General features: G+C 39.4%; 1 protein-coding gene across 2 annotated transcripts in view; it reads left to right on the forward strand.

Moving 5' to 3' along the window:
- The window catches only part of Ntn4 (netrin 4), a 106,412-nt gene that overhangs the window by 180 nt on the left and 80,560 nt on the right, over positions 1-25,672 (forward strand). For both annotated transcript variants that reach the window (XM_015482920.2, XM_048803696.1), the window contains exons 2-3: positions 41-292; positions 3,197-3,726. In XM_015482920.2, the coding sequence (XP_015338406.1) occupies positions 238-292; positions 3,197-3,726 (585 nt within the window). In that variant the 5' untranslated portion in view covers positions 41-237. The remainder of the gene's footprint in view (positions 1-40; positions 293-3,196; positions 3,727-25,672) is intronic.

Genomic DNA, 25,672 nt, shown 5'->3' on the forward strand with positions numbered 1-25,672 from the left:
CCCGCCCGCCCCCCGGACGGCTGGCCCCGGGGCCCCCGCTTCCCCACCGCCCGGCGCGGCCCCGGCCCACGGCTCCGAGCCACGGGTGCCCACTGACCGAGCCTAGCGCCCCAGGAGGAGGAAGAAATAAAGAGCCCCGGGTTCTCCTGAGGACGGTTGCCGCTTCATCCCACAGCCGGGAGGTCTCGGCTCCCTCCCGCACCCGCCCAGCCCGGCTGCTCCCGGCTGCTCCCGGCCATGGGGAGCTGCGCGCGGCTGCTGCTGCTCTGGGGCTGCTCCGCGGTGGCCGCAGGTGGGTGGTGACGCTGCCGGGCCCCCACCCCCCTTCCCTCGCTCCTTCTATTCCCCAGCTCGAAACTCAGGGGTGCAGAGGGCCGGGCTGGGAGCTCAGAGCTCGGCTCCTGAGGATGAAATGAGTGGCCATGTTCCGCCTCCTTTCCCCAGGGCCCCGCAGTTTCAAATACCATTGATATTTTTTGCAACCGAGATACACTTGCCCTGGGATAACCCGATATCCTGGGTGCGTCCTACTAGAGATACTGCGACCTGGGTTTCTTTCTCGATTTAGTTTGTTAAAAAAACTGTTTCTCCACTTTGTGAGGGAACAAAGGACCCAGCTCGCCATCCCCCGGCACTTCATGGCCTGAGGAGTGATGAGGAACGGTGGCCCAGCGACCCTGGGCGCGCGTGGGCCGGGGCGTGTCTCTCGTTGAGAGCGATCACCAACGTCCCCGACCTAGCGCAGGTGACTAGGGAACCAGGTAGGGCCACCTGGGGCGGGGGTGAGTGCCCTCTCCCCGGGGACGGTGACTGGAACGCAGTGGGACTCCGGGTTAGGACGATAGGTGGTGATCACTCTGCACGGAGCTGGCTGGCCGCCCCTGGGGAATTGGTACCCTGGCCGAGGCTCTGCGGGAGGTCGGAGGCGGGTCTGCTCCCTGTCTCGGTAACTGGACAACCGGCAGAGGCGTCGTCAGATGCCCTCTCCCTCCCACTCCTGTCCTGGCTTTCTTGGACTGCCCTAGGCCACCCGTTCCCAACTCGCTGTTTCTAAATTCGGGAGCCCCTTCTGCTCCTGTCCCTCCCTCGTGCGGGTCACCTTGTTTCCAGTTAGGCATAAATGCAGCTAGCTGTGCGGGTAAAGAGGAAAGAAAGTGAGGGACCCTCAGCTATCCAGGCTTGCAGGCGAACCTCGCTTGCTCCAGAAAGAGGAGTGTAGGCTATAGAAGAGCACTGATGGATCGCACGCATCTCTTCCCTTAGCTCCTTCCACTCTCCTCCCAGAACCTCTGGGACCTGATAAAATGCAGGCTTTAGAGTACACACCCCTAAAGCAGTCAGTCAGAGAAGCATCCCCGGTGTACTTGGAGAGTCACTTTTTTAGTAATCTCCAAGTATTTTATTCACTGATTATTATTATTTATTATCAAATCTTTTCTAGACTTATTAATGTAGGGCATTTACAAATTATTTAGCACCCCCCAGGAACTGTTAAAGGTCTGTTCTTTCTTTAGTTTTTCTTGCTTATACACCCTTATGTGCACTAACATATGCTCCTCCAACCAAAAAGTGAACTTCAACAAGATTTTCCCTTTTTAAACCATGTTATGGCAAAAACATGCAAGCATTCAAGAGGTTGTAAATAAATATCACAAGGCAAGTGTTTCAAGTCAAAAATACTTGTACAGGCAGTATATGATTTTCCCCCGAAATGCTTTACAGGTGAGTCATAGCACACCGTGTGTTTGTGTGATTCTGGCCACAAGCAACTGTTGCTTCAGCTAATCAGAACAATGGCAAATAGAGCCAGGCATAGTACACACTTTAATTTGACATTTAGAAAATAATGCCTAAGGAAGCCCTTTATTTTGGTTGCAAGACTACATGGGGCTGATGATTGTCAATCAGCCTTGAAACATCTCCGTCTCCTTTTCAGCCAAAGCTGTCATTTGGCTCTCTTCAATACCACAGTGATAACAGTTCAGAAGTGCTCCCTTTTAAGCAGAAACGTTCAATTAGCCAGAATTTGGGGTTTGGTTTCTTTTTCCTTCTTTTCCTCTCTGTTTTAGCTTTTAAAATAGGTGATTTTGCTTAAAAGTATTCATAATTAAAATGACAGACCCAAATTAAAGGATTATGATTTGTAGTCTGGATGTTAATAAGTGGATAATGTTTATCATTTTAAGTAATTTTGAAACATTAAGGTCTCTTGGACCTTTGGGGGGAAGAGTGTGTTTCTTTAAGAAGGTGTTTTAGTTCACAGTCAATAGTTAAAGATGTGTTAGTGGCTGCCAGAGTGTAAACATTCTCTTGTTAAGCAAACAGGTAACTGCTATGTAACCTGTCATAGGTAGAGGCACTCAAGAGGCAGAGAACATGTAAAATAAGCTTTCCTGTCATTTGGCAGTTTGGAGGGTTTTTTTCATGGTTATATTTACTTAGTATTAGAAATGGATTTTGCACATTTGCCATCCAGTGGTTTCTGGCTTTGCCTCCCTCAATGAGGTCCTATTGTATTATTACATGTTTATTAAATATCGCATATTGCTTTTCCTAGGGAATTTATCTTTTCATTGGCTTAAAAATATAAAGAAAGTAGAATTCTGCATTTCCTCCTAAATGCACTCCTTTTATTTAAACATTTATATATTTTTTTTTAGTTATAGGTGAACACACTACCTTTTTTTATTTTTATGTGGTGCTGAGGATTCAACCCAGTGTCCCACGCATGCTAAGCGAGTGCTCTAGCTCTGAGCCACAACCCCAGCCCCTAAATGCACTTTTATAATAAACATGTTAGATAATTGCTAAGGACTCAGATTATATTTGAAAGACTAGGTGATCTTGAAAGAATGGGTTTGGGGGCTATAATTTCAGTCATGACTTTAAAAAATTATATTTCAAAAATATAGAATATTTATGATACAAAGTTCTCAAAAATATTAGGCCAATATTCTTCATCCCAGTGTTTGCATTTTCCCTCACTCTACATGAAATTTTCTCTTATGTGAATTTTATAACTGAATATAAAAATCAAACACTTGGATACACAAATGTGTATGTGTACAGACCTATGTTCATGATCAAATCAGCCCATTAGAGAAAGTGTCAAGTTCTTTGGGGATACCTTGGCTGTGGCTGCTGAACCAGGTAGACAGAAGAGCTTTCCTAATGACATGTGCTTTCCCCTCCTCAGGACTGAGTGGAGTAGCTGGAGCCAGTTCCCGCTGTGAAAAAGCCTGCAACCCTCGGATGGGGAATTTGGCCTTAGGGAGAAAACTCTGGGCAGACACCACCTGCGGTCAGAATGCCACTGAACTGTACTGCTTTTACAGCGAGAATGCAGATCTCACTTGCAGGCAGCCCAAATGTGACAAGTGCAATGCTGCCCACCCTCACCTGGCTCATCTGCCATCTGCCATGGCAGACTCGTCCTTCAGGTTCCCCCGCACATGGTGGCAGTCTGCAGAGGATGTGCACAGAGAAAAGATCCAGTTAGACCTGGAAGCTGAATTCTACTTCACTCACCTAATTATGGTGTTCAAGTCCCCCAGGCCTGCAGCTATGGTGCTGGAACGGTCCCAGGACTTTGGAAAGACATGGAAGCCTTACAAGTACTTTGCCACTAACTGCTCAGCTACGTTTGGCCTGGAAGATGATGTTGTCAAGAAGGGAGCTATCTGCACCTCTAGATACTCCAATCCCTTCCCATGCACTGGAGGAGAGGTAAGGGCACCTGTTTAACTCTACACTGTAAGTAAAGTAAGGTAGAAAAATGTTACCAGCCCACATTTTTTTAAAGCATGAAGCTATACTTGTAGCAACATGAATGAAATTAGAATTTTTCATGAGCTTTATTTGTCATAAATTATTTCCCATCCTTGGATATGGATGTGTAGTCATTTCCAAGCAGGTTGCCCATTGGCTGTGTTTAAGACAGAATTCTAAGATTCTATTTTTTTTTTTCATTTTAAGAAAGAGTAGGCACATGCTCTGCTTTAGAGATCTAAAAGGCTAATGGTTTCTTCAGTTGGCAGGATTACATGTGTTACTGAAGGGGGAAGGAGTTACCAAGGCAGCCTGTTCCTGGAGCCCACACTGGTACTTTCCTGATACTGTTAACATAAATAGGAAATAAATAAAAACAAAGCCAACAGAGGAAAAAAAAATCTGTTGCCCAGAAGGATACTTCTGTGTGACAGTGGAGTTTTACTGTTAAGATTCCAAGAGTGCGTAGCAAACAAATGAAGATAGTTTAAGATGTAAGGTTCCTTTGGGGTTTACAGACAACATCTGTTCCAGCTTAGGGAGTTGGGTCTACCCTGGGTTCAAGACCAGCTCATTCACATTGTGCAAAACAGTCTCTTTAGCTCCTGGTCCAATTGTTGGGTGGAATATTTTCTCTCTAATATTTTCCTTTCCTAAGGGGGTACTTAGATTCTGCCATATATGTGAAGACATTCAGAGAAAACTGGATGAAAACAGATTAAAGAGAAGAGAGAGGATTATCATTCTAATTCTGAAACATATCATGAATATTCAGAATAAGTAAGTGGTTCTTGACTAGGGGTGATGTCACCTCCATCCATGGACATTAGGACACTTGGCAATGTCTGGAGACATTTGGGAGGGAGGACATTACCGGCTTCAAGTGGTTGGGAGCCAGGGAGGCTGCTAACAATGTGTAAGACAGCATTCCTTCCTCTACACCCAACAAAGAATTATCTACCTCAACATGTCAATAATAGGAAGGTTGAGAAAGCAGACCAGGTGTCATACACCCAGAGTACATATTACAATGGCTACAAACACCAAAGCACACATCTAGCAGTCCTTTATATAATTAGTCGCAAATTTCCCAGATGGCTTTATTTAATAAAAATTTATTGAGTTCTGCTATGTGTCAGGCACTGTAGTTGGTGCTAATTCTGCCTTTGGGTTGGTGGGGCACTCTGTTTACCAGGGCCTGATGAAAAGATTGCTCTGGGAACTTCTCCCACTATTCTCCATAAGAGACTTCCAACATGTTGTCCACCTACTTATTCTTCTGAAGAGACCACAAGAATAGGGCTTCTGGCCCCAGAACCAAGTAGGACCCAGGGCAGGCAGCACACCAATTGTGCCATTCTTCTTCATGGTCCCTAAGGTTCTCTTAATATTGTAAGCTCCTTTACACCCTATTATGATGGATGTTTTTAAAGGTATCAGGACAGGAAAGAGATAGATAAGTTCGACTCATTGCTTTCTTATGTGGAGAACACTTTGTGTTGAAAACAAACAAATGGCTTTAACTCTCAGATTGCTTTGGAATTGATCCATGGTCTCCTATCAGCTCCTTCCATCTCAGTGTTACTGGGTCATGTGCATCTATGAAGTAGCAAAAATACAGTTTTAGTAACCAGATGGCAGGCAACACTCCCTTAGCAAATATCACATTGAATTGATTACAGCACTCTAGCAGTTACTTAGAGGTGATTAAAGTAAGTTACCTGACCTATAGTGGCAACAAAATCTGACTTATTGTCATCAATGTTTGCATCAAATTCCAAGCAAACAGCAATTACAATTTATGTTAGTTATTTCAATGTACAGATGCTGGTTTTATCCAGTTTGTAATTTTTTTTTTTAAGAGAGAGAGAGAATTTTTTTTTTTTTTTTTTTTTTAGTTTTCGGCAGACACAACATCTTTGTTTGTATGTGGTGCTGAGGATCGAACCCGGGGTGCCAAGCGAGCGTGCTACCGCTTGAGCCACATCCCCAGCCCCTGTAAATGTTTTTAATTGCTGCTGTTAATTCAGCAGTCTTATATTTTAGGGGCAAGAAAAACATTAAGTGCAACTTAATTCCCCCTAGAGCATATTTGCAAGTCTACATTAAGTCATAGAATTTCTTCCCTTCAGAGAACAGATTTGTGAACTCATCTTTTTCAGAAAGTCTTCCTCCAAGATAATTATAATTATCCTCCCCAGAAAGAACTATAACCTAACTGTCTTCTGTTATTTTAGAATATAAAGTAGTGCTGAGCTACATCATTTTGCAGTTACAACTTTATAGCATCAATCTCTATCTTTGGAAATTCAGTTCTCAGAAAAATAAGCCAATTAATCAATTTTTATTTATTCCTTGTTTATAACAGACCTGTTTCTTCCTGCACTCTAAGTAAGACTTCTTACAACTTCTGTGGGTATTATTCTACTATTCAGGCTAACATAAGTATATCCCAGATATAATTTGTTTCCTGTGTTCATTCAAAAGTACTGTTTTGGCTTTGGGCTTTGAGATCCTCTAGCTTTATGTCTGAAGAACAGATACCTCCATCAACAGAGCTAAAGCAACCAACCTTCTCAAAGAGGACTTTAAAATTATAGGCACAAAAATCCACATAGAAGAGCACTTTTTCTTTTCTTTTCTTTTTTTCTATTTGTAGTGCTGAAGATTGAACCCAGGGACTTGTACATTTAGGCATTGCTCTACCACTAAGCTATACCCCAGCCCCAGATAATTTTTTAAACCAAAGTTAAACACGAACTCCCTAAACTGGTCAGCAGTTTCAAAGAATGGGGTGTGGTTATATCCAAAAACACATCAACTTCCCAGGAGACCAGACTGAGGCTCAAAGGTAAAGTGATTTGCCCAACAATATGCAGTGAGTTATGGGACAGAGCTAGGACTATGTCACACTATTCTGACCTGAAGGCGAATATTAGTTCCATTAAACTACATTCTCCCTCAATTATTGACCACCCCCCAGAACTGCTTTCAGGGAGAGGTATGCACATCTTCCCTTCTCTCAGTCTCACAAAGCCATTTGTTGCTATTCATTTGGATATGACATCAAGATAAAAAAGAATCTGCTGAACAGTTTTCTCCTGAGAAGTAATAAACTTCGAGACATTGGTGATAGTCTAGTATAAAAGGGTCCTGTGGGTGGATTAGGCTGGGAAACACCAACTGGTGTCTTAATCTATTTTCTTTGGCTATAACGAAATACACGAGCCTGGGAAACTTATGAAGAATAAAAGTTTATTTGGCTCATGGTTCTGGAGGCTAGGGAGTCCAAGAGCATACCACCGACATTCAATCTGCATATCTTGGGCTGCATCCTAACAGGGTGGAGGGCATCACATGGTTAGACAGCAAACTTGCTAGCTTGGATCTCTCTTTCTCTTCTTATAAAGCTACTAACTCAGTCATCTTCACATACCTCCCGAAGTCCTCATCTCCCAATACCATCAACATATGAATCTGGGGATTAAGTTACCAACACATGAACTTTTGGGGTATACATTCAAATCATACCAACTGAGTTTAACGAAGTTAAACGTTTATAAATACACAAATATTCTTATGATTTACCCTGTACCCCCAAGTGAAAGAAATAGAGTGTGGAATTCCCAAACTTGTTTGGCCATGGGACCCTCTTTTTGCCAAACCCCAGTTAACTTTCAGAGCTCTAGAAAACCACAGAGCACAATGTGGAAAATTCTTCGATGGAGGCATTAAGTGCTCCCAAAGGCTTGGCATAAGGAAAAGACAGCTTGGGCTTGGCAGGGTTTTACTTCCAGACTCTGTCACTTGGGGGCTTAGTCTCCAATTTAGGTGAAGCAGTAGGTAATAATAACCTTGAAGCTAAAGATGATGGATTCATGAGGCTCTTTCAGGATGCAAAGAAGCACCCTGAGATCACCACAGGGAGCAGAAAATACAGGAAATTGGGGATCAGAAAACCATTTTAGGCCCCACACAGTCAGGACTTATGGAACTGGAATTTCCATTATCATTCAAAAAACTGCATCTGCTCCAGGGACCAAAAGCAACTCTAAAGTGATATAGGTATCATCTTGTTTAAAGTGAGCTTCATTCACTCCCTGCTTTCATTAACTCACTATTACAAGTACTCAATCAACCTCTTCTCTAGGGTATGAGAAATATATAACATTCAAAAGGAGGACGATAAGGTCAGAGGCGGCAGTGAGAGAAGTCAAGAGAGGAGGGAGTAGCTGGCCTCTAAGTAATCCTTGAACAGATAAGGATTGTTAAAGAGGGTAAGGGATCTGTCAGTCTTATTTGCCTCTGCTACCCAGCACTGAGCACATGACTTGGATCACATAGGCAATCAAATATGCAACTGAATGAAACTATGGGTGGATGATATGAAAAGCAAGGACAGAGAGGGAGAAATGAATAGGTCTAGGGCAGGGGATGAGGTTCAGAAATCCCAATTAATTGGAAAAGCTGAGTTGGTAGTAATATCAGATAAGCTATGGTTTAGGGAAGGGCAATTAGTAAGAGATCTTAAATGATGTTTATTCACCCATTCAAATAATTTTTGAGTTATTTTTTCAGATCCCACTCCAGGTTCTAGGGATATAGCAGTAAACCGAACATAAACATCCCTGTCCTGATAAAACTTACATTCTTCATGGGGAGATATAGGAAGATAGAGAAAAAAAATGAAATATACTGTGTGCAAGATTGTGATAAATGATGAGGGCGGAATGAAATGGGAGGGGATGGGAATGCCAGCAGGGGATAGTTTACCATTTTAAATATATACTGAAGGATTTGTGTTTGACAGAATAGTGACATGAACTTGGAGTTCCTGCCAAGTTTTCATGAGTCAATAATATCTATAAGTAAGGGTTACATTTCTTTTAACCTATAGATATGGGAAAATTAAGTTGGATATAACTTAATATGAGATACAGTGGTCCAAATCAATTTTGCTAGTGTTTACTAATGAGCAGAATCGGTGTTGCTAGTGTGTCTTAGAATAAGAGCATATGAAAAGGAATCTAAATGTCACATGGAAAAGAAGATTGCTCATGAGTAACCTGAGGCCTAAAGAGAGTGTAAATGACTTGTCTATAGTTACTTAACTGAAATCTTCATTTTCTGAATTCCAGCCCAGTACTATTTCCATTAAGCACACTTAAGTGGAAATTTCTTTGCGCCAAAGCAATTAGGATGGAAGATACAAAAACTACATATGTTCCTTTCTTTCACAGTCCTAACAACCTGCTGGGTAAAAGAGTAAACATCATAATTTTTTTTATGGGCTGATTTATTAAATAATATGAGAGTAGACATGATGAATACTCCGAATGTTATATGGATAATATGCCTCTCAAGATCCAAGCATTTATTAGTCTCTGTGTTTCAGTCTGGCACAAGTATGCAGAAAATGGAAAACAACTTAATCAGGTTTATACATATTTATATATGTTAAATTATACTTAGAATTTTTTAAAACTTAAAAGATAAAGAGTAGGAGTGCTTTCTAAGCACCACTCTTTGGTTAACTACTCATTTTCTTTGGTTCCTGGAGTGGGGCTACAGCAACAGTTAAAAGTCATGACATGACTGGTATCTGCTGACGCCTTCCCACGTGTCTGGTAGGATGCACTGCACCCTTCTCCTCACAGGACCCTCACTGGTTAGGTAACAACATTAACTCCATGTTATAGAAAAAAGGAAGGGAAACAGTGATTGAGAGTAACTCAGAGTCAAATAAGCAATGAGCTTTTGGGATAATGAACTACATGGAAATTATTTGTATGATTAGGCTTTTATTATAACCACAAACTGCAAAAGAAAGAAAAAAAAAAGAAACCCTAAATTGCTCTGGTGATGGTTTTGAGTTGTATATGCTTATAGTTTAATTGATAATTTGTGATAAAGCTGCATGTACTTTTTATAATAAAGTTAATATTTTCTTACATTAGTGAAGACAATGTGCACTTAATGATACCTGATATTGTTTAAAATAAGCTACATGATAATGAATGTGCAGTTCTTCAGAAACATTTAGCATGCTTTTTGATTGGTTTGTTTTCTGAGGGAAGAGGAATTAATACTTTTCATCAAACCAGTAACTGCTTTAAGTAGTTTTCTAAGTTAGCTATATCAATGTATCATCTTGAAACATAGTCTCAGATATAATTTTGTTGAATTTACTTGAAAATGAAAATGTTGTATATACTTATATATTTTGATTAAACATACCACAGTGCTATTTCCTTTCTTTAGGGATGGGGCTTAGGATTTATAGCAGCCTATTTCCAAAAAAAAAAAAAAAATGCCTTTAGTTTAAATAAAACCCATGTGGCTATTAGTTAAGATTATTTAAAGAAGGTACATAAAAATGAGAACAAACCCAGATGCCCAATCAATAAATAGCTTGGTTTATTGATTTCAAAGGGTGGATCTTTCCACCAACAAAATAATTTCCTTGCTAGCTATTTTGAAAAATGTCTTTTTAGCATTTATTTGCTTTGCATTTTGGTCTATTTGATGGTTTTACTTTGCCAATATTTGGTTAAGATAATCTAGAAACTTTAGGAAATTAGATGATAAAATGTTGAATTATTGTAATGACTTATTGAAAAACTAAAGCCTGACAATGAAGAACAGATGAGGAGCGGGCACTTGGAAGTCAGGTCTATATGGGCATATGAGGCAGCTCCAAGGAATGGAGAACCCCAGAAACCAGGATAGGGGTTCTAAGGGTGAGGCTCTGGAAGATGAGGAGGATGAATCAGGTCAGATGATGTGGAAGTGATCACCTGTGGTCAGTAATCTTAAGTGTCTGAAAATTCAGGGAGGATGATCTCTCTACTGTACACCATGCAACTCACACATAGCTATTCTGCCATGTCTCCTATGTCTTCTGCTCCCACACTGTTCACTCCTTGAGGGACACTGTCCTCCTTGAATTTGCTCTGTGGCTTCCAGCCCCCAACTTCTGTACCCAGTACAGATCCCTATAAGGAGTAAATGTCCTAAATACATTTGTTGAACTGAATTATATGAAAGTACCTATAAAATAATAATGCTGTTTATTAACTGTATTGAATGTTATTCTACTAAGTACTGATCCTTAAGTGTGAGCTGCCTTTTAGATATTCAATGGGAGATGCTGAGGAGACAGTTCGATCTGTAAGGTTAGAGTCCAGAGAAGTCTGGACCAAGTACATAAATTTGGGAGTCATCAGTGTAGAGATGTTATTTAAAGCTATGAAACTGGATGAGATCATGCAAGGAGTGGGTGTGGATAGAAAAGAGGAAGGTCTGAAAACTGAGCCCAGAGGGGATTAAACTTTGTCCATTGAGGCTGCCATTTCTGAAAAACACTTTTGAAAATCCCAAGGCATATACAAAAACCAGTCTTATTAATTCATGGGTCCAACTGTTACTTAACTAAGCAACATATTGTGAATTGGATACCATTAAGTTACCACAGTCAGAATGGTGGGTGTAAATTCTAAAATGACAAGTGAGAGAGAAGTTGGGAGGAACAACCTTAGGTTTTCAAAAGAGGAAGCAAAACCAGCCAAGAGAATGGAAACCATTACTTGATAACCAATGAGGATAGAAAAGGGAAGGAGAATCATAGTTAGAATGCTAGATTGGAGGAAGAAGTCTTTGAAAACACCATGCTGAAAGAGGAATGCTAATTTCAGGACCTGCAGCTGTCAAGGATCTCATATTGTATTCCATCTTGATTCATCCAAATTTTCTGTCCTTCTTTTGACTCTCAAAATTCCAGTCACAGGAGCAGATTTTTGGAATGTCCCTGGGCCATCACTGTTTGGGAAATTAAGTTAAAACAGCATTGTACACATTTTTCTGCTTAATGTGTTGTAAAATTTGATTTGCAGAATGTGATGTTGAAGGGCATCTACCTAAGGCATAGGGACTAGACAATTAATCCTATTTAAGTAGACGTGTTTACATTTTCAGAATTTCAATTCACATGCAGATTTTAAAAAACAACTTTATGAATGTTTAAATTAATGTTGAATATATTGATGTTGAATTGCCCTGTTAAGGAGAACAGAAAACCAACACTTAAAGCTTCCTTTAGAATGTGCCAGTTTCTATGCTAGGCATTTTGCATGCATCTCATTTTATCTCTAGGACACAAATTCTTTTCCTGGATGATTTCTCTCGCTAATGAGCAAAAAAGCAAAACATCACTCTTCTTCATATATCCTATTTCTCTCTTGCTCACTTTCCTGCAACTGGCAGAGGAGCAGAAGTCTTCTCAAGCCTCGACAATGTTTGCCGATGTTGCTTTATATCTCATAATCACAGATCCTAAGACAAAAAAGTAATTATGAAAAATATTCAAATGCTTTCTACATGACATCATGTTCATTTGTGCTAACATTGTGTCTCTTGGCTGCTACTGAAAAAAGGCTTCTCTGTTTTAAAATGAATTGAAAAGAGAAAATGTGATCACTCTCTTGTACTGCTTAGTCTACTTTATTGATTCCTACATTTCTCTCATATTTTATGTCCCCTCACCCCACTTCTACCTCCAAATAATAACTAAAGGTAGGGCTGAGGTATGTGGTTCAGTGGTAGAGCACACCCTGGATTCAGTCCCCAGCACTAATAAATAAATACGAAAAGCAAAGCTAAAGGTAAATGACGGACACCTCAAACCAGGGCTACATCGGAAGAGATAGGCATTGCTCTCCATAACCCTCTCCTTTTTTGTTTCCTTCCTAACACACCCACAGTGTGTAAAACTCACCCTTTTGTAACAACAGTTCTTTCTGTAATGACTATCAAACTTCAGAAGAAAATCCAGCCACTGGAAGGTCCTTCCTGAGGAAAGGGGTTGTAATGCAAAGATATAGTTTTGCAAAGACAAAACACAGGTGAGCCAGGTGCAGTGGTGCACGCCTGTAATCCCAGCGGCTCAGTGGCCGAGTACCCCTGAGTTCATCATCCCATGTGCTCTATTAATTCCTGGTTTTTACTTCTAGCCATTTTTCTTTCTGGTTTTCGCTTCTAGTTATGTCTCAGTAGACTACTGATTTTCTCTTCTCTGGCTCCTATTTATCTACCTGTGTTTGTCTACTAAACCTGGCCCCTTGGTTTTTTCTCTAGAATCTTCCAACAGTTCTTTCAATTCCATTGGTGCCCTTGCTCCTTTAGTTGGACAGTGGAACTCTTTGGGGGGAAATAACACAATTGTACTAAGAGATTCCTCTACAAGTCTATGTTTTCCCACTGTAAATTTGGCCCTCAAACTTCCCACAGAAATCCTTTTTTCCTCAGCCCTTTCCTGCAATGATCCTTTTCCATGTTTTCCTCCTCTAAGACCCTTCTCAGTCCCTACTCACTCTCAGCTAAAGAACTCGCCTCCTATCTCACAGAAGAAATAAAACCTGTAAAAAACGGCATCACTGTCCAACACAGAGAGGCCCATCAAGAAGAAAAACTGTTATTCTCAATTTCTTTTTTTTTTTTAAGAGAGAGAGAGAGAGAGAGAGAGAGTTTTAATATTTTTTATTTTTTGGCGGACACAACATCTTTGTTTGTATGTGGTGCTAAGGATCAAACCCGGGCCACACGCATGCCAGGCGAGTGCGCTACCACTTGAACCACATCCCCAGCCCCAATTCCCAATTTCTTTCTCTTCTCCAACTAGCTTCTAATATTCAGCAGGTCTTAACCCACTCTGCTTCTTAAGTGTCTCTTGAGTGTGTGGGCTTCTACCCTAGTGCAGACCAGCCTTTCATTTAATCTGTACACGGGATTACAATGTGTCCTGTGTCTTCTCTCTGTTCTGTTTTACTCACTCTCAGTCTGTTCTCTATATTGCACTTGGATCTTTTTAGATGCAAAATGTCACTTCCTGGAGGAGAATTAGTCCCTTACTAAGTCCCCCCTGGTTCATCTCTCACCATTGTCTCCTATGTTCTAGCCTCCAGCTATGTCTGTGGAATTACTGATATCACTCCAAGGTGCCAAGCTCTCTCTCACCCTCTGACTTGTGGTTCCTTGGCTTGAGAGACTCTTCTCTTCCAATCCCTTCTCCCAAGTTCTTTCACTTAGCTAAGGTATGACTCAAATATTTTTTGGATGGATGAATGGATGGATGGTTGGGTGGATGGATGGATGGATGGATAAATGACTAGATGATTCCTATTCATCCTTGAGGCCTTTGCTTAAACTTCACCTCTTACCAAAATTATGAGTTAGGTGAACCATGCATGTGCATCACATATGTGCACCCATAGTACCCTATGTTCACCTCTATCATAGCATTTATCCCCTCTTTAGTGAGTCCTTAAGGAGGTGCAGACCACACCTTGAGAAAAACGATCTTGGCTTCTAACATGCTATGTGATGTACTAAATGGAAGGAATCAAATAAATGCACTCTGAGGCATCACCATTGTTATTATTATTGATGACAACTTTTCATTGCTTTTTTTGTGATTTAAAGCACTTTTATGGCAGAGTATCAGATATTCAGTCACAACAAATAGTATGCTGGAGAGACAGCCTGTCAAGTCTCATAAACCAGAATGAAAGATCCTTAGGCAGACAATTGATGCATATAACGACATCATGAATCCCATCCTCTGCAAACCCAAAGCACAGACTCTATCCCTAATCTGAGAGGCCTGGCTCAAAGGGCTGCTGTTTGGATGAAAGGCACGAATCTATCATCACCTCTTTGAAAACAGCATAAGGAGCATATAAAGATTCACTCAGGGATTCACTTAATTTTTCATCAATATCATGGAGTGATTGGGAAGGGTGCTTTGTACGGTACTTCTGCAGGGTTGCAAGCCCTGCTCCTTGCCATGGTGCTGCACTGGCTATAAGAGTGGTTGTTTTGTGATTCTGAAAAACAATTGCCTTATGACCCTACCTCTCGACAGAATTGTGCGGCTATTTGATTCTCTCAGATAAACTGCCAAGCCTGTTACTCTCTCTCCTAAAGAACTGCTATTTCAAGTAAGCCAAATCTAACTTGCTTTTCTAGAGTTTGGAGGAGAAACTAGTTGTGGAGAAACTTTCTTAGGAGAAGGAGGTTTATATCATTTTCGTTGCCAAAATATGCAACAATTTTTTTTTGCAAAAAAAATTCTAAGCTAATTCTTTTCCCTATTACCTGCATTCCATTACAGTATATTCCTATTTTTAAGGAGTTCACAGTCTGGTTGGGACTTTTAAAATCGCTGTCTCTTAAAGGATGGATTACACTTAAAAATTGGAGAAGGGAATTCCAAGGAAAGTGCACATGAATAAGGAAGGTCAAGCTTCAGAATGGTTGGAGAGTGTGGTGTGGTGGGTGTTGTGGAAGAGAGAGGCACAGGAGATGAGCTGACCCTGGAGGCTCAAGGTCTGTGGGAAGTGGAGATCCATCAACAGTTCTTTTGTGTAGGGATAACAAAATGGTAGGGGTCAGTGTGAAATATCCTTGGGCAAAACTTATGAGATAATAATGGTATAAATTTATCTTTTCAAAAATCAGCTGTACTACCACTAGAGAGGTGTGACTTATTAAGTGGTCATGAGAAAATAACCTGAGGGTAGTATTGACTGATTGCAATGTGGGTCAACAATACATCATGACTGCCAAAAAAGCTAATGCACAACATTAGCCAAACAATGTTCTAAACAAAGGAGAAAATAGTCCTCCTGTCCTCTGTTTCACTCAATGCATTGCTAGAATATTATGCTCAGGTCAAGATATTCCTATTTGGAGAAAGCTGAGCAGAATTGGTGAGATCAATTAGGAGCCTTGTTATATAATGAACAATTAACTTGGGATATTTCGCCTATGAGAGAGGATTTATGGATGTTCAGGAATTGCTAGCATTCTTTAGATGTTTGAAGAGGGATTAAATGGACTCTGATGCTTTTCAGAAGGCAAGAGTATGACCAAAGAAAGACTTTCTTAAAATCTGGATGTGTCCAAAGACAAGTGAACTCTCTCCATTTTCTTGTTCCATGAAATATTTCAGCAAAGGCCAAGTGATCCACAGTGAGAAATGTTATAGAAAGAATCATGTGCTGAATCAGAGGTTTGTCTCAGGACCTTTCATGTCCCATTCAACTCTGAATGCACACATTCTGACTTAAGAAAATCCTTTACATCCAGCTATTCCAATAGCCGAGAACTGTGTTAGGTACTGCAGAGCTAGGTCAGTTAGTCTTTCTGCTAGCCAAGCAGGCACCCTCAGATGTGGGGTAACTGCATAGGGGAGATCATATTTCTTGCTACTGCAAAAGGAGCTTCTCTTCTTCATGAACAAACATAAGGAGTCCCTTAAGTGCCCCACCTACCAGGTCCCTACTCTCCGAATCTCTACTTTGTATTCATGGATGACATTTTATCCATATTTTGAATTTTGCCAGATGCCATATGGCAGTATGAGGATGGGAGTTGGACTTCTGGTCCATCCAGTTTCTGGCAGTTCTGGCTCTTACATGAGTTCTCCACATCCATTGCAGCTGCTCAGTTCCAGCTCGCACTTGAACCTTCAATGCAGCCTAAGTGGCTGGCTTTTTATTCTAGAAACATTAGGATCTTCATTTTTAAATTGGGTCACTGTGAGAAAGACTAAGATAAGGCACATATTTTTAAAATATATTTTGTATTTTTTAGTTATAGATGGACACAATATCTTTTATTTTGTTTACTTATTTTTATGTGGTGCTGAAGATCAAACCCAGTGCCTCACATGTGCGAGGCAAGCACTCTGCCACTGAGTCACAACCCCAGCCCAGATAAGGCACATATTTTATAAATGCAAAGTGACATGTAAGTGCTAATTAATATTGTAATTCTATTATGTTATTAATGAAGAGGACATTTGGGGCTAGTTCATGTATTCATCCAGTAAATATGTGGAGGCCCTCTATGTGTCTACCACTGTACCAGGCTCTGAAATAGACCTAAAATGCATTCTAAAGCTCACACAGTTGACCCACAGTACATTTTTGGAACATAAACCAGTTGTAAATTAGACACTTCTTGTACTAACTTTGGTTGTCTGTCCATGTTTCTAAGAGCACCAAAGAACTACCTTTTTTACTTAGCCTTTTCAGACACAGATTTAGTTAGAGAACAGCATCAATCTTAGTTGCTAATATTATATAAAGAATTACATAGTTTTTGGGCCTTGAGTTGTGGCTCAGTGGTAGAGTGCTCGCCTAGCATGCCGGAGGCCCTGGGTTCGATCCTCAGCACCACATAAAAATAAATAAATAAAGGTATTGTGTCCAACTACAACTAAAAAATAAATATTTAAAAAATTACATAGTTTGTATTAAAGCAGTGGACCAGCCATCTTAGGCAGTAACAGATTTAGAGAAAAATGAAAAAATCAGGTGTAAAACGACAATACATGTCTCTGCAATCCCTATTTAGGTCAACCTATCTATTGTGACTTTACAAATTCTTTTGAAATTATATTATGAATGCCAAGTACAAGATAAGGAACTAAGCTTCTAAAGATATTCTTAGATGGCGGTGTTACCCTAAGATAAAAGTAGGAGCTTAAAGTAAAATGCCTTATCAAAACTGAAAGAAATGTATCCACCTACATCTTGTTGGTATTTCAGATTCATGAAGGAATTTCCAAGTGATTCTATTAAGAGGTTGCTCTGTAGTGAACTTGGAGAGAGCAAGGGAGTTAGGTGCTGGGCCCTCCTTTGGGTTCCCTATCTGGACTCGCCTTGTTCTTTTGTTAAGTGTAGATACTCTGTGGTTTGTCATTAAGATTTATGGACTTTTAAAATAAAATGCTTTTCAAAATCTCTCTTAAGGCCCTGTTCAAATTAGTCAGGGATTTATAACATGTTTAAAAGATTATCAATTTGAAATACTGTAACCAGAACTCACACACCTGTTTTCCAAGAACTTTATAAAACACACACCAGGCACAGGTGGAAGGAATTCAGTGAAGAATTATTTCTGCTTCTTTTTAGTTCTCCTCCTCCTTTAAAAGCCAACTTCATAAAGAATTTAGTTACTTAGAGACAGCCTGGCAGGTGCTGTGAGGATAGCCTGTGGAGCAGGCCCTGGCTACAGGTTGCTATGTTACACGTGGATCTGGCCCCTGGTGCTGTCATCCCCAGAGCCCATTTTAGTCTCCTGGTCAGCTTCCAGTCAGTCACCTTCATCACTTCATCTGAGTAGGAGACAGGGAACTGATTCTGTAACTACTAAATATTTAGACTACTGCTGCCTTCCCACACCTCCACCCGTTACCTCAGTCTCATTGGCCAGTCTGCCTGTCCATTTAGTTGGCATGTGACCAGAGCTATTATTTTCTCATGATCTAAATAACACAGTGACAGATGATATGAAAATATGTAGAGGATATCATTACACTCTAATTCAGATGTAGAAGTGAATCTTTCCTCCCTTCCTCACCTCCCAAGATAAATGGCATTGGAGTTTCAGTCTTCCAGCCCTGTCTTACCAGGACTGGAAGTAATTGCCCAAGAGGCTACATAAACCAGTGCATCTAAAAACAACACATTTTTTCCCCTCTCACGCCACTATCTCCAATCAGTCAGCTCCATTTCTTCCCAAATAGCTTCCCAAATATTGAGAGTCTTTAAAAAATCGGAATATATTTCTTAGGCTTTCGAAAAACCTTTGAGATTCAAGTGGATTAAAAATAATAAAACTGGGGCTGGGGTTGTGGATCAGTGGTAGTGCTCATCTTGCATGGGTGAGGCACTGGGTTTGATCCTCAGCTCCACATAAAAATAAATAAATAAATAAATAAATAAATAAATAAATAAATAAAGGTATTGTGTCCATCTAAAACTAAAAAAAAAATTTTTTTTAAAGAATAAAATTGGAAAAAAAGAAACATTCAGAAATGTTTTACATCACAAAGGAAACAATAGCTAGAAAATATTGTCATCAGTAGCTTATGCATTTAAATAAAGTAGAGGACATTTGCCTCTCAGCCAGAGTGGTAATGGTCAAGAAACCATGGGATATGAGACAAGATAGTAAAAGTTAAGTTGATGACTGCCCTTAAATACTTGAAGGGCTTCCATATTGAAGACAAAATAGACTTATTCTGTAGAGCTCCCAGGCCAGTGTTAGAAGTCATAGAGGACAGAGCCTAGCTTTATGCCAAAGAACTCTTTTGATAATTAGAACTATCTAGAAATTAATCATGCTGCTTGATGGAGGTTTAGGATCTTGTGGAACACAGATAGGACTCAGCTACTATAGAGAAACTTCTTGCACTCAGAACTTTGGGTTAAATAGTCTTATGTTCTCTTTTTGTTCCTAAAAATATTTTGTGTTGTGTCTCATACCACTTCTGATAGAGCTTAATTTTCAAGAATTAGGGGAAAACTTAAATCTCTTATCCATGACTGCTTTCTCTTACTCAGTTTTGTATCTACAGTACTCAACATAGTGACTTCCAAAAAGTAGTTCTTCAATTAAATGATGGTTGAATTAATAAATTATTCCTCTTTTTTTTAGGCTTTATTTTATTTATTTATTTTTATGTGGTGCTGAGGATCGAACCCAGAGCCTTGCACATGCGGGGCGAGTGCTCTATCGCTGAGCCATAACCCCAGCCCCAAATTATTCCTCTATTAAAAGGCTTAATAACACATAGACCTAGGATTTTTATCTTTTTGATCATGGTTTTGCTATCATTTGAAAATAAACATGGCTCTAATGATAGGAGACATAATCAGAATTTATACTAAGTGCAATCTATTCAGGTTTGAAGTATCTTTTTATAATGAAAATGTGTTAGAAAGAAACATTTTTATTTATTATTTTGTTCTCTCTGTGTGTGTGTGTGTGTGTGTGTGTGTGTGTGTGTGTGTGGTGCTGGGGAATCAAACCCAGGGCCTCACACTTGTTAAACCTATGCTCTACCATTGAGCTACATCCCCAGCCCAAGAAAGAAATATTTTTAGAGGCAAAAATAATTAAATTTGTTGGCCAGTTTTTCTTGTGAATCTAGAATTTCTATCATGAGCTTTCTTATCCAGTAAGCCCAATGGCTTCTTAGCAGAAGACAATGTAGACTAATTTTATAGTATTTACTGTTTTCTATCATTATGAATCATATGAATTAGATCTATTAGACCTTTTTCAGTCAAACTGATTGTACTTCATGCATGTAGGGTAAAGTAGAGAAAATAATACCTGTGTTTTACTTTTAAAAGACTGATTGCTGGTCTTTAGTTCTATTAGTTTTTCCTCCTAATTCAGCTTTCAGTTCTCTTCCTTAATTCAACTCTTGAAACTAATCCTCATACTTCAGGCTGGAACTTAATGGTAAAAGATACGTGAGATTAATCTCCACTGGGAAAACTTTTCATAGTGGTAATTAATACTTCTCCTCAAGGTCTCCTACATGTAAAGGACAAAGTGGCCCTATCCTACCTACCACTACAGTAACAGCAAATATTTGTCTGTGGCTTAGGGCAAGTTGGGAGGTCCCTTTGAAAACTGTTTGTTTGGTAGCCAGGATCTCCCCACTGGGTGTTTAAAGCTTGATCTTTTTTTTTTTTTTTTAAACCTTAATCAGGACTTTTGGTTGCTGCTGATAAAGTCTCTTGAATGAAAAATTGAAAGCACATTCTACTGTAAGTTTGCATTATGGAAATTCCCCAAAGACAAACAAATATTTAATAAGAAAGCTAGTTTTAATGTCGAAATATATTTGACAACTATATATGGCATTCTGGTAAAATGTTAATTTTTAAATTTCATATTTATTTACTTATTTACACATAATTATATATGACATATACATTAAATTATTTATGTGAATGAGTGTGTGTGTGTGTGTGTGTATCTCACTGGGTCCTCAGAAAGCCTTAGTAGTGGGGTAAGTTAGTCCTAGAATAAAGGATACATTGAATTCATACTAAAACAAATGTAAAACGATCCTCAAAAAGACTAAACTGATCCCAAGTAAATTAATTGCATGTCAGAACAAAGTCTAAGCCTTGTAAGAGAAATACATCAAAATCCAGCAAGCAACATAAAATTTGCAGTATCTAATGTCCATTCAAAAATCACCAGGTGGGCTGGGGTTGTGGCTCAGCGATAGAGTGCTCGCCTAGCATGGGTAGGGCCCTGGGTTCAATCCTCAGCACCACATAAAAATGAATGAATGGGATAAAGATATTGTGCCCAACTACAACTAAAAAATAAATATTTAAAAAAAAAAAACCCACCAGGTATGAAAATATGACTCCTACGCAGCAGAAAATTCAGTTAATAAAAATGTATCTATAAATGACACAGCTGGCAATGCTGGCTGACAAAGGCTCTGGGCAGCTATTCGAAATATTCCATATATTTCAGAAAACATGAACATGTTGAAAAGAGAAATGGAATATATGAAAAAGATCAAGAAAAAACTTCTAAATATGAAAAACTCAATTTATGAAGTGAAAAATAGACTACAAGAGATTAACAGCAGATTAGATAGTGCAGAAGAAAAGCTGGTGAACTTGAAGGCCTAACAATTAGAAACTATAAATTGGTGAAGCACAGGAGAAAAAAGGATTAAGTAGAGTTATCAGTGAACAGTGGACAGTAGTAAATGTTCTAACATTAATGTAACTGGAGTCTAAAAGAAGCAGCAGAGGACAAAAAATATTTGAATAAAAGGAAAAAAATGTTCCAAACTGGATTAAAACTATGAATCCACAGATCTAAGAAGCTAAATAAACCTCAAGCAAAAGAAACATGAAGAAAGCACACCAGATTAGACATCCATATGTGAGATTAAAAAAAAAAAAAAAGAAAGAAAGAACCTCAACAGTTAGTTCACACCCTATAGAAAAATTCACCTGAAATGGACTTTAGACCTAAACATTTGAGCTAAAATCTATAAAACTTCTAGGAGAAAATACGAACTTTGAATTAAGCAAAAATCTCATAGATGGGACACAAAAAACACAAAACAAATTGAACTTCACAAAAATGTTTAAAGTTTGCTTTTAAAACACTGAGAAGATAATAAAAAACAAGCCTCAAACTGGGAAAAATGTGTGAATCATAGATCTGAATAAATATCTATATATCATAAAAAACTCAATAGGAAGTAAAAAGAATAAAAAATGGACAAAATATTTGAGTAGATATATCACCAAGAAAATGTATGTCAAACACGTGAAAAGATGCTCAATACCATTAATCAAGAGGGAAATGCAAATTAAAATTACAATGAGGTACTGTTCATATTCACTATATAAAGGCTAAGATTAAGAAGACTGGTGAAATGCCAAAGGTTGGAGAGGATGGGTAGCAACTAAAACTATCATCATGTATTACTAGTAGAAATACAAGAGTACACCTTTAGACAAAAGCTTGTAGCTCCATATACTTAGCTTGGGTATGGTGGTGCATTCTTATAATTTCAGCAACTTGGGAGGATGGTAAGTTCCAGGCCAGCCTGAGCAATTTAGCAAGGCCCTAAGCAACTTAGGGAGATGCTGTCTCAAAACAGAAACTAAAAAAAGGGCTGGCTGGGTATGTGGTTCAGTGGTAAAGCACCCCTGGTTTTAATCCCTAACAACAAAAATTAAATAAACACAAATTTACCATACCTGGTAATTCCTTTCCGAAGTACCCATGAAAAGAGATAAATTATGTTCTCATAATGACTCTATGTGAATGTTCATAGAACTTTTATTCATAATAGCCAAAATCTGTAAACACCCCAACTGTCTCCCAATTGAAGGATGAAAAACAAACTGCCAAAGTTCTTCAATCACTTCTTTCTTGCTTTCATTTTCTCGTTCCATGTTCTTTCCTGCAATCTTTACAAACTGTCCCTTATTCTCTCTAAGCTCTCAGAAGTATTCTGCTATCCAGCCAAACTCAGCAAGCTTCTCACAGTCTTCTTTCCTGTCTTTGGAACTGCACTTGCTGTTGTTAATTGCATGTTCGTTCTTCGAGCTCTCACGTCTTTGAGCTTCTATGATAATAAATTTTCATTAATTTCCTACAATGCTCACTGATCCTTGTTTATATTTTTTTTCCTGGCTCTTCTCCCTTCTGATCTCTAACCATGGAGGTGCCCACAACTTAGCTTTTACCTCTGAGCTTATTCTGACACTCATGTCTTTATCCTCACTCTCTTCTTACCACTTCCCTTACTCTCTTCTTACTGCTCTTCCCCTTACCACTCTCTCTCTCAGCTCTTCCCTCTGCCTTGTCATTTCTCCTGAAGGGAATTCTGATCATTTCACTCTCCTGATCACCTACTCCATACCTTCAAGTATTCTGTAACCAAACAAAATAGATTGTGATTAGAACAATAGAACTTAACTTGAATTCCAACAAGCTGAAGTCCAGTCTCTTACTAGTTAGATGACCTTGAACAAGTTAGTTAGCATTTTCCTAGTTCCTCTGTCTGAAAGATGGGAATAATACCACAGCATAGATTTATTGTAAGAATGAAATGAGATCAATAAAAATGAAAGCAGTTTGTACAATGTAAATCATTATAAAAGCATGACTATGAGTTTTCAACAGGTCTGTGTTTACTGTATGTGCCAAAGCATTGGCTGTACACTGGCGGGTAAGCAGACAAGGTCCCCTGCACTTATGAGCTCATAGTCGAGAGAGAAATACAAGCACTTGAACAAATTAAAAAATAGACATAGTAAATTCTAAGTCTGGAAGAAATGACAGGTGCTTGAAGTAGTACATAGGGAGATTTCTTACCTAGACTTGTGGTGAAAAGGGATGGAAAAAACAAAAAACAAAACTACCTGAATAAAGTGACACAACCAGAGATATTGAAGATCCAAAGTGAGGTAGGGATTCCTAACTGTGGGCCAAGCATGCTGCTAAGAACACAAAGGTGTGCCCATAATCCCAGCAGCTCGGGAGGCTGAGGCAGGAGAATTGCAAGTTCAAAGCCAGCCTCAGAAACTTAGAGAGGTCCTAAACAACTCAGTGAGACCCTGTCTCTAAATAAAATACAAAACAGGGCTGGGGATGTGGCTCAGCAGTTAAGAGCCCCTGAGTTCTCAAGTATAAGACAACAACAGCAACAACAAAAAACACAGAGGTGACCCATACTCTGGGACATTACCCAGGTAGACAGTTGGCATCTGAGAAGCCTTTCAATGAATCCCAACAACTGGGCTGTATTCACCAGTTGGGCTGTGACCCAATGAAGGGATAGCCACAAGAACAAGGCAGGTGTCCAGGTAGAGGCTACACACCAATCAATTTTATTTATTAAAAGCAGTGATTTTTCAAGGCATTTCTACATCTGATACCTTTTCAAAAATTCTTCACTGCATCATCATATGCTCCAAACAAGAGCAGGTATCAGTACTTTCACCATGGGTACATTTGATGCTACCCAGTATTAGGATGACAAGTAGAAGTGAGATAAATTAAATATTATATTTTCCTTAATCTCACATTTTAAATTGGATTTTAGTCCAGGAATGGCTAGTTCCAAAAATATAGAGTGGGAAAAATCATTAGATTGAGAGTAAGGAAAATGGGTTCTGGACTTAACTGTCACTAACTTGTTGGTTGACCTTTAGCAAGCCACTTTAGGCACTCAGAGCCTCAGTTTCCTCTAGCTGGACTGGATCATGATTGTTGAATACTTTTCTGACATTCAAATCCTTCAACTCTAAGTGCTGAGGGCAAAGGAAAAATTAGGATTCCACGTGTATTAGGGAAATTTTATAACGTATTTTTAGCCTTGATCTTTATTTCTATTTTGGTCTTAGGTTGTTTCTCGTTCTCCTTGCTGTTCTGACATTCCCTTTCCCCTTGAAGATAGTTGAGAAGCAGTCTTTTCATCACTTTAAAACTGTAAATATGCCCTTGAAACATGCAAAGAGGCTTTTGTGTACTTACAACTGAGGTTATTATCGTACAAGTAAGTCACTCGAGTGCACTGCATTCCTCAGCCTGCTCCATTGAGAGCTTTATTGGGTTATATTGTCCTAGCTCAGAAGATAAGACTCTCCCACTTTAAAAGGTGAACTATCTGATGAAGCAGAGTGCCTAATGCTCCAGAGTGTAAGCAAAAGGATTTAGGTGCTGCCCGAAATACAGACACACTTCTCTAAGACAAGGAGGTGCTTTACTTAAAGTGGCACAGTCAAGGACAAATGTTCTAAAATTAAACCAACCAGCTGCTCCACTGCAGATGCCCACGTGTCATTGATGCTGTCTTCTATTTGTCCAGCCTTCACTTTCCATGGAACCAGAACTCCCACTTGTTGCAATGCTTTAAAAGCCTGAAGTTTCTCATACTTTCCAAAAGGCCACCTGCCGTGAAAGCAGAAGCCTGCCATAGACAGTATTAGGGTCCCTGTCTTCATCTCTGAGATTTTAAACTCAGATGCTCCCAATTTCAACTTCATTGATGCCAGCAAACTGGCTTCATAAGGGAACTGAAGTCTAACCCTCCCTGTTAAAGCAAGGTGACAATACAAAAAGTGGAGAGTGTTAGTCCCATACATTTTAGAAACCTAAAAAGTATAAGTCTTTAGGTAGCTTGATAAACATTTGAATGGAGATGAGTTTTTTTAATCCGCTTTCATGCTTAGATTTTTAGTATATTCTTTTTTAATTTGTTCTGATTAGTTACACGTGACAGAAGAATACATGTCATTTCATTGTACACAAATGGAGCACAACTTCCCATTTCTCTGATTGTCCATGATGTAGAGTCACACCATATGTGCAGTCATACACGTACCTAGGATAATGATGTCATCTCATTTCACCATCTTTGCTGCCTCCATGCCCCCTCACTTTCCCTCCCTCCCCTTTGCCCAATCAAAGTTCCTCCATTTTCCCCACCCCCCATCATGGATCAGCATCCACTTATCAGAGAGAACATTTGGCTTTTGGATAATATATA

This window comes from Marmota marmota, unplaced genomic scaffold (genome assembly GCF_001458135.2).
Source record: "Marmota marmota marmota unplaced genomic scaffold, marMar, whole genome shotgun sequence".
NCBI lineage: Eukaryota > Metazoa > Chordata > Mammalia > Rodentia > Sciuridae > Marmota > Marmota marmota.